Source organism: Carassius auratus, chromosome 48, assembly GCF_003368295.1.
Source record: "Carassius auratus strain Wakin chromosome 48, ASM336829v1, whole genome shotgun sequence".
NCBI classification, from domain to species: Eukaryota; Metazoa; Chordata; class Actinopteri; order Cypriniformes; family Cyprinidae; genus Carassius; species Carassius auratus.
In genome coordinates, this window is record NC_039290.1 from 746,334 (window position 1) to 756,363 (window position 10,030).

The 10,030-nt window shown below is 37.6% G+C and overlaps 1 protein-coding gene and 1 long non-coding RNA gene across 2 annotated transcripts; one reads left to right on the top strand and one right to left on the bottom strand.

Annotated features, from left to right (window-relative positions):
• Window positions 1-925: 925 nt before the first annotated feature.
• LOC113065420 (G protein-regulated inducer of neurite outgrowth 1-like) lies at window positions 926-5,126 on the bottom strand. Its single transcript, XM_026236647.1, has 2 exons — window positions 4,630-5,126; window positions 926-3,641 (listed from the first exon to the last, which is right to left on the bottom strand). The coding sequence occupies exon 2, from the start codon at window positions 3,601-3,603 to the stop codon at window positions 1,765-1,767; it is 1,839 nt and encodes a 612-aa protein (XP_026092432.1). The 5' UTR covers window positions 3,604-3,641; window positions 4,630-5,126; the 3' UTR covers window positions 926-1,764.
• A 2,521-nt stretch (window positions 5,127-7,647) lies between these two features.
• On the top strand, window positions 7,648-10,002 carry LOC113065421 (uncharacterized). Its single transcript, XR_003279020.1, has 4 exons — window positions 7,648-8,317; window positions 8,542-8,574; window positions 8,831-8,898; window positions 9,063-10,002. It is a non-coding gene; the product is annotated as an uncharacterized LOC113065421 (long non-coding RNA).
• Window positions 10,003-10,030: the final 28 nt, after the last annotated feature.

Sequence of the window (10,030 nt, forward strand, 5' to 3'; positions counted from 1 at the left end):
CACATGATGTTAACTGATGAACTGGAGTGCTGTGGATTATTGTGTTGTATTTATCAGCTGTTTGGACATATTCTGACGGCACCCATTCACTGCAGAGCATCCATTGATGAGCAAGCGATGCTACATTTCTAAATCTGTTCTGATGAAGAAACGTAGCCCGAGTGCTGCCAGACAAACACTAAAGAGAACAAAACAGAGGTGTATGAAAGAGAGACACCACACTATCATATGTTGCACAGTTAATTTCACTGAATTATGAAGGGAAGATGCTCTAGGGTCCATGATTCAGACTGAACATAGAGTAAAAACGAGTGAAATATTTAAAGCTAGACTCAAATTCAGACACCATTTAGAACAAAGATCCCCACTCGCTTCTGTAAAGTCAATATCAACGTCTTGCTCTCTCGCACGGAAGAGATCAAATATTCAGCAGACATCACTTAGAGTTAGAGCTCTCACAAAAACACAAAGACCTCATTCAGTCAGGTCCTGATGCTATGGTTAAAATAACATAAAATCATACACCGTACAAGGACTCAAAAGAGCTCTCACATCAGAAAAAACTAAAATAAGGTATTTTTAACAATTCAACTTGAAAAAAATGTCAAAATCACATCATGTAGAATATCACAAACATTATTTTATTCCTTTAAGTGATTATCAGCTGAAGATCATGTATCTGTAAAGGACGCTCACACACTGACAGCATTTCTGCAGTGATAAACCTACTAAAAGTTATTTATTTCAATGGGATTAACGTCTACCAGCATTAACAACAACCTGAAGCTGTTCAGGTGTGCAAGTGAGTGACCACAGAGACCAAACATGATGGATGCTCTCCGCTGGACTGGCATTAACTGTTCTGAGAAACCTACAAGGATTCCTAAAAACAGAGTTATACAGAAACTGCTCTCATAGCAGTTCTCAGTCAAAAGTTAATTTTTTTTCATTTTAAAAAAGTACAATTTTGAAATGTTACCATAAATATATTAACATTGAGTCAAGTGTGTATGTGCATGAGTGAAGACACTAGACAACTTTGCCTGTACAAAAATAATGTGTCATGAATCTTTCAATAATATTACATGATAATGAACAATTCACGTCGATTTTAATATTTAAATGATACAATTTCCCCTCCGCTCCAACAGTGTGAACACACTTAATCAAAACAGCATCTACGAGTTGGTGTTTGATGGGGCAGGAAATGAGTCTTAAAGGGATAGTTCACCTTTAAATGAATCATATTCATCCAAAACTCTATTAGTTTATTTTAAGAAATGTTTTTGGGTCATTTTGGGCATGCGATAGACTTTTGTTTTTGTTTTTTTGTTTTTTGGTACACATTCTTCTTTTGGGCTTCATAGAAGAAACTACGAGGATTGAAACGACACGAGGTGAGTAAATGATGATAGAATGTTCATTTTCGAATGTACTATCCCTTTAAGAGACATTTAAGAACATTCCAGACTTCCAAAACCTGCACCAGTTTGACCATAAGTGTCATCTCTACAGTGAAGACAGTACAGTCTCATGCACTTCATAGTCAAGAACAAGCGTAGGCAATGAGACCTTAAGTTCACAACAAGCTTGCGATATGAGACAAGGCCATAGGCAAGAAATAATTCCAAGACCTTAAGCTTCTGAACATGGTCTAGATCTTAAGTCGAGTAATAGAAGCCTACATATTTTTTGTCATTTTTAGGTCTGCTATACCTTCACCAGTGTCGCACTATCTACAAAACACATTTACATTACAATGAGTCACTTTTCCACTTCCTGTTTGGGTTTCGAGCAGCACTTTGATCCGCCAAACAGCGATCGGAAGATGCTCCTCTTTCTCTTTCCCGTCCTGTCCTTTCCGAACGATTGTTCGGAGAGGCATATGGACTTCCGGAGCGTGCCGATACGCCGCTCGTGTTCTCGGATCTTGCTCTGCAGGTGGTTCTGGATGGCAAATCCCAGGGACTCCATGTCCAATGACGCTCCATAGACTTCCCACGTCATTCCCTGCTCATCCCAAATGATCTCCTGAGGTGCACCGCTCTCCTCCTTTTCTCCTTCCACCTCTTCTGTTCTCCCAGAGTCCTCCGACATCCCAGGCGAGACTTGACAGGTTGTGTCAAATTCACTGATGGTTACTTGAGGAGGAACCGAACCAAGAGTTAGAGGAGACTGGCTACGAAGCTCAATCTCTATTTGACAGATGTGTTGAAGAGATTTCTGGCTATTGGAAGACTTAGAAAAAGGTGGACCTAGAAATCTAGGCTTGGCTCCTGTTGATTTGGGGTCCAGTGGCAGCCAATCAGAGTCTGAGCTCCTGTCGGGGTTGAGCTCATTGTGCAGGCCAACTTTAGGATTGAGGTCAGTCTCAGGGTTAAACTGGTGGGGTTGAGAACCGTGGACTGGACTCGTGTCTGTGGATCTGCTGTAGACCTCCACATCCGCCTGGACCTCGACGTCAACGTACACTGCTTGCAGATCCGCCTGCAGGGCCACATCCTTCGTTTCGGCGCCTGGGAAACCTTCAGCTGTCATTGTCCCCGCATCCTTCAAGTCCTTTTCATTCATTATAGCATCCTTCCTGACCTCAGTCGCCATTGTATCAGCTTCGCTCTTCCTCTCCTCTCTCTCTGCTTCCTCCCTTCCCTTCTTCTCCCACAGACTCTGACTCTTTCCTGCGTGTCTCTCTTGGGTCGTGACATATGCGTCAGTCTTATCTTCTTGCTCTCTTAGCTGTTTGATAGAGGGGTTTGTTGCTCGGTGTGACGACGGAGACAACGTTTCTTCCCACCCTTTGGAGTTAATCCTGATGACATCACTTCCTCTAAGACCGTGTCCCTGAAGGACAGCATCCTCTCTTTCCTCTCCTCCTCTCTCATTCCCTTTCTTTATCTCTCGTCCCCGAGGACGCTCCCCCATTGCTGTTTCCGTCCCCAGTTGCAGTTTGCTCTCCACTAATGTGTCAATCATTTTATCTTTCGGAGAAGGCAACAGCAGTCCTTCTTTGCCTGTAACTCTTCTATTCCGCTCGGTTATGTCCACTTTGAGAGATGCATGCTGGGGCGGTTTAAGCATCTTTTGCTGGGAGTCTGTGGAGCCCATGATATGAGATGCTGAGGCAGTTTTTTGCATGCTTTTAAGAAATGTTTTCGCACTCGCTTGCAGCTTTTTCTCATGGCTCAGTTTTGGCCCAGTGGGTCCAGTTTGATCGGATAAACTTAAGACCTCCACTTCGGGTGAAACTATTTTGGTTGGTGGTTTTAATCCTGGTTTAGTCATAGCAAGTGTGTTAGCTATTCCCTCAGTGACCTGATTGGTTGTCGTTGAGTGCATGGTGGGTATTTTCGATGCATGTGCGGCTGGAATGGCTACGGTGGCTAATGCAGTGTGTTTTAGTGTTTTTATATGGCCGGTGGATTCCCTGGAGGCGGATCTCTCCAGTTCTTTAGCTTTTACATCAATGCCATGAGAGTCTCCAAGTCTTGTCCTGGTTCCAGGAGAGAGGTTTCTCTTTCTGTGTTGGCTTGAGGGCTTGGACTCCCTGCATGCCTTGGGCTCATTATTTCCAGGAGGATGAAGGAAAGCAGGTCGGGATTCCATAAAACTGATTATAGTTGATGGAGATGACAATGGGAGCTCTGTGAAGAGAAAAACAGCAGATTTAGTTAAACCTTTTTAAAAAAGTGTTTCTGCTTTTCTGCTAGTGTTGAATTTTCATTGTCACGTGTTCATTGATCAAACATTTTAATTGCCATTGGACGGACAGGATTAGGGGCACTATGGATTTTATGGATTTCCATTGTTTTAATTTATAAGTCGCTTTAGATAAAAGCATCTGCTAAATGACTAAATGTAAATGTATGTCAGTTCAGTTACAGTACATGCATAATTGTCATTTGTATATTGTTATTCACTCTCTACTTATTTGTATTTTTTATTCTTTATTATGTGTTTTATGTTCTGTCGCTGTCATTCTGTTGTACTGCGGAGCTTCTGTCACGAAAACAAATTCCTCGTATGTGTACATACCTGGCAATAAAGCTCATTCTGATTCTGATTCTGATTCTGATTACTGGTTTAAAGACTGTGTTTAAACCAACACTTTCACTAAAAAAAAAATCAAATAAAAAATAAAAACATGGTTCCTATAGTGGAGTGGGATGAAAAGCTATATCTAAACCTTGGTTTTACTACACTTAGCATGGTATTTGTAGAAAAATAATGGTTATACAAATGTAATCAATACAAAGCAAGTTTTGAAAGATGGCTGTTTTACACGTGCAATCAGTTTGAAACGTGCCACTTATGAAAATAGAACCAAAGCAATTAAATAAATAAAATATAATACTACTACTAATAATAATATACTTAAAAGCTGAAATTTCCCCGCTGGAAAAAAGAAAGAAAATACCAATTATTTTAAGAAGCGTCCAGAACCCCAAAACAGACCAGCAGCTGTTGATAAAGATATCTTATTCTTCTCCTAAGCTATTATTTATTTCAGTGTTTTTATTTCACATGCACCAGCGACGCCCATAAACACCGTGACATATCAGTAAACACGACCCGTTATTAAAAAACCACACAAACGCGACACATTTAAATATTACGCTAAATCATACTCACAGCTGTAGTTTTAAAGCCTTCCAAATCGACCCAGAAATTGGCAGGACGATGTGAAACTGAGCTGTTTTTTCCCTCTCATGCTTGAATAAATGACGACGCTCGGCTCTGCATCAGACGCGCGAGCAGAGGATGACGCGCGCGCGGAATACAGGTCACGTATTGATTTATTTTGATGTGCATCTCATTTTTCCCAAACATCACCTGGCATTTAAGAGATGCAATTGTTCATTGCCAGGTTTCTTTGCTCTGTCAGCTCTAAAGTAATTATATCTCAGTAGTTAAACGTCAATGCAACTGCATTTTATTAGTTATAGCGCATGCACTCCACTACTATCATGGCCAAAAGTTTTAGCAGTGACACATTTTGCAAAGTTTGCTGCTTCAGTTTTTGTAGATTAGAGCCTTCACAGTTTGGACATATCAAACACAGCTCAAATATATTTTTCTGCTTCTAACACATCAATTTTGAGGACAAAATGTTGACTTGCTGCCTAATATTTCCCAGCCACTAACAGATGCCGTGATGAAGAGCTTATCAGCTGTCAGTGCATTTTCTGTTCACATTTATATCTTAAGATCAGTAATTGTTATTGCATTATTATTATTATTTCATGCTCTTAAGCCTGGCTTAAAGTAAATGTTGAATTTAGTGATTAAATATCAGCTTACGAATCCATAAACATGTTGTCATTTAGCTTGTGTGCAGCTTCACAATGTGGATCTGATTAAATCGACATCATCTGTCATATTAAAGTTGTTTATGGTACAGTTGGGGGCTTTGGTTGTGTAGTAAGCAGTAATGAGTGTCAGCAGCACCTGAGCTGATGGTTAGTAAAGTGAGACGGATCACTCTCAAAACACTGGAGCCAACGGCAGATATATTTCTGTATTACTCATGAAGAATAATGAACATCTTTCATGCATTGACTTCACATAGTGCTCTCTGTGCATTATATTAATATGATCATACACACATATATATATATATATGTGTGTGTGTGTGTGTATGTATATATGTGTCCCTGGAGCACAAAAGCAGTCTTAAGTCTCTGGAATATATTTGTAGCAATAGCCAAAAAATCATTGTATTTTACGGTGCCCGTAAGGCGACATGTTCGGTTTACTTAGTTTTGTCGTGGTCACGACATAATAACTTGTGGGAACGTGATAATATGTCATGGCTACGAGTTTAATGCGTAAACAAACCTGCGTGACCATAGCAACCAGGGATTATCATAGATGGATTCATTAATATTTTATCTTGAATTAAGTAATTATTATATTAATCATGTGCTTTGGCTACCAGGCTGTATTACATGCGATTGTCAGCATTCAGATTAAGTTTATCATAAATAAATATTACATGAAGTGCATAATAAAATATAAAAACTTTATTTTATCCAGCCTACAGTCTTGTTAGTCCATTAACTGATAGTCTTTCCCCCGTAATATGTGTACATTACTATTATTATTAGCCTATTATTATTGGTTATTTTTTTATTTTGTTTAAATTCTTTATTTGCTTCAATTTCGATCTCTTTACTTAACATTCTGAATACTTTTGTAAATAATAGCGTACTGTAAATGCTCGAAATTTACATAAAATGTCATAATGTAAATGCACACATTTTATATGTATAAATAATATAATAATTTCTTAATTAAAAAAATAAAATATTAATGAATCCATCTCTGATAATAAATACATTTATTTATTTATTTTATTTATTTATCTCTGATAATCCCTGGTTGCTATGGTCACGCAGGTTTGTTTACGCATTAAACTCGTGGCCACGAGAAAAACATGTCGTTCCCTCAACATAGCATCTCGAGGCCACAACATAAGGATGTCATTACCTCGACAAAATGATCTCGTGGCCATGACATAATATGACGTTCCCACGAGTTAATATGACATTCCCACAAATTAATATCTCGTGGCCACAACATATTATCACGTTCCCACGAGTTATTATGTCGTGGCCACGATAAACCAAAGTCACTTTACGGGCACCGTAGTATGTGTCAAAATTATAGATTTTTATTTTATGCCAAAAATCATTAGGCTATTAAGTAAAGATCGTGTTCCATGAATATATTTTGTAAATTTCCTACCTTAAATATATCAAAACATAATTTTTGATTAGTGATATGCATTGCTAAGAATTCATTTGAACAATTTTAAAGATGATTTTCTCAGTATTTAGATTTTTTTGCTCTCTCAGATTCCAGATTTTCAAATAGTTGTATCTCAGACAAATATATATAGATATATATGTATATGAATATTTTATCCTAAAATGAATCCTTCAAATAGACACAGATGAGTCAAAAGTTCATACACACTGTAAATCACTGTAGTCATACAGTAAGAGTATAAAGTTGAATGTAAAGCACCTGGAATCATTGATGAGAAATCTAGAGATCTCTGACTTCTGATGCAGACCTGAGCACACTTTGAGATTGTTTTCCGAAGGAAAGCTTCGACACCGAGAAGTAAGACTTCACCTGCTTTTCTTTAACACACAACAGCTCTGAACAGAGTTTGGACAATTAATCACACTTACAGTGTTTAGATCCAACACACCTGTCTGTAAGTTACAAATAAACCCTTAATTAGTCACTTTAAGAGTGTTTAATTAGAATCTGCAGAACTAGGAATGAAGAACTAGATGACAAAATATGAATGTAAAAAAGATATTTGAGTGACACTTTACATTAAGGATCCATTAGTTAATTACATAAGCTAACAAAAAAATAATAATCACATAAAATGTTAATTTCCAAATTTATAAAAAATCATATTTGTACATATTTAATCAGCTTGAACTTGCGATATATAAATAAATAATTCTAAAACACTTTTTATTAATCTTAGTGCATTGTAATATCAACATTTACTAATATATTAATCAAATTAAAAGATGATGGAGTGAATGTTCAGGTTTCTGAGAATGCATTTATTTATTAAAAAATACAGTTTAATAGTAAATATTATTCTAATGTAAAACGGCTGTTTTCTGTGTGAATCTCTGTTAAAGTGTAATTTATTTCTGTGATGTACAGCTGGATTTTCAGCAAGGCATAAATACGTAACGAGATCTATATTATAGATCAGTGGTTGCAACTTATCTCATTATTATGATTTGGTAAATAAGTGTAAAAATTTTATGTCATATGACTTTTTATCTCATATTTCGGTCTCCAATGACTGATCTCATAATTAAGTTTTATTAAAGCATGAATTGTTTCTTATGTGGCGGAATGGGCTTCCATAACACCTGAAATACAGCTACTGGTCACACACACCCGTATTTAACACTTTCTAACCTCTGACCCCTCCGTGTGCAACTGAACAAACAGTGCATGATAAACAACGGAGCGTAATCAATGTGCACGAGCCTGTGTGTGTGTGTGTGTGTGTTTCAGCCGAGCAGTGTGTAACGCTGGAGAATCGACCTGTCTAAAGCAGAGAAATACTGGGACGGCTGGTTCAGAGGGACATCGAACCTCTTCCTGTCCTGCAACGTCCCCAAACTCCTTCTGCTGGCAGGCCATAGACACGGACCATCAGACACTCACCCGAAACACATGAAATCTGCTCAGTTCTGTCCGTTTAATGTGAAAGGTGTCCTGTGTTCAGGCATTGATCGACTGGACAGAGAGCTGACCACTGGACAGATGCAGGGTGAGGCTGATCAATAACTGTATCCTATGAGGAAATCATTTAAAACTCACTTCAATCTGACAGAAACTATCTATACAAATGATTTTAAAGATGCCTCATCCTTTAATCACAAATGACTGTGACCTGTGACTTGCCCAGTACTAAAATTAAAAAATAACACGTTATGTGCCCAATAATGGAAATTAAATTTTTTTCTGTCTTCTGTGGGTAAATTCATGATGCAGGTGCTGCCTCCTTGTGGACATGCAGTGCATGAAGTAAGAGTATACACACATTTCTATTCAAACGCTTGTTATTTTAAGAAATTGCAAGGATGCATTCAGTTGATCAAAAGTGACCGTAAGGATTTCTGTTTCAAATAAATGCTGCTCTTTTGAACTTTCTATTCATACGTGAGTCATGAAAAATAAAATGTATTAGTTTTCCACAAAAATATTCAATACCACAACCGTTTTCAACATTGATAATAATCAGAAATGTTTCTCGAGCAGTAAATCATCATATTATCTTTAGGTGGCAGATGCTTTGGCAAGTTTTATGATCAGGCACAAATTTGCAGAAGCTCGCAGTGAAGCTAAAAGGTGATTTACTAATGACTGAACTCTCGATCTAAAACCATCTTAAAATGTATGTGTGTGTATGTATTTTATATATATATATATATATATATATGCAATAAATTGTGCATTCAAATAAGTAAGAAACATGTTCTGCTGAAGTTTGAAGCTATTGTCTTGTCCCTTAGATGAAGCAGAAGACACCTCAACCGGATCCAACATCCTCCACATCCAGAAAAACCTTGGACTTAAATCCAGGAATTGTTTCAACTGTCACTGTCCTGAGTTCAGAATAAAGATCTGAATGTTCTTATTCAACTGTTTTTGGAATTTCCGGAAGCATTTAAATATTTAAATGAGATGGAATCATGTGACATCATCATAGTCAAGAGAAGAAAACACAGTGTAAATGAGGAGCATGACGTTTAGCCCCCCCAAAAAATACATTAAAATTTATTAATATTCAAAGCACAGTCTGAAACACGTGCAAAATACTGAGCATGAAATGAAACAAACCTCTACTTAGACTCTGTGTATGTGTGTGTGTGTGTGTGTGTGTGTGCGCATACACAAACTTGTGACCGAACTTCGAATCTCACAACGAAATCCAACCTCTAAATACATAAAGTGCATGATGGAAAACTTAGCAATTCAGGAGAAAACTGGACAAAATTATTCTCTATTTACAATATACAGTCAAACCAGGAAGAGCGAGTTACAGATTTAAAGGAACAGTGCACCTGAAAATAATCATTTACTCACTCTCACGTCATTCCAGGAGTCTGATTTGACAAAGAACATCTGAAACCGTTTGAATAAACTTCACAAGTGATTCTGGAGTTGTACAGAAAATAATAAATAATAGTAGAGATGTGGAACGACCCGAGGGTGAATAAACAGTAACGGAACGAACACTTATGAGGTGAACTATGCCTTTAAAGAAACAGTTCACCCAAAAACCAACATTTGCTGAGATCTCACTCACCCTCAGATCATCCGAGATTAGAATGAGTTTGTTTCTTCATCAGATTTGGATAAATTAATGTAGCATTGCATCAGTGTCTAATTAATGGATGCTCTGCAGTGAATGGGTGCCGTCAGAATGAGAGTCCAAACAGCAGATAAAAACATCACAATAATCCACACCACTCCAAAA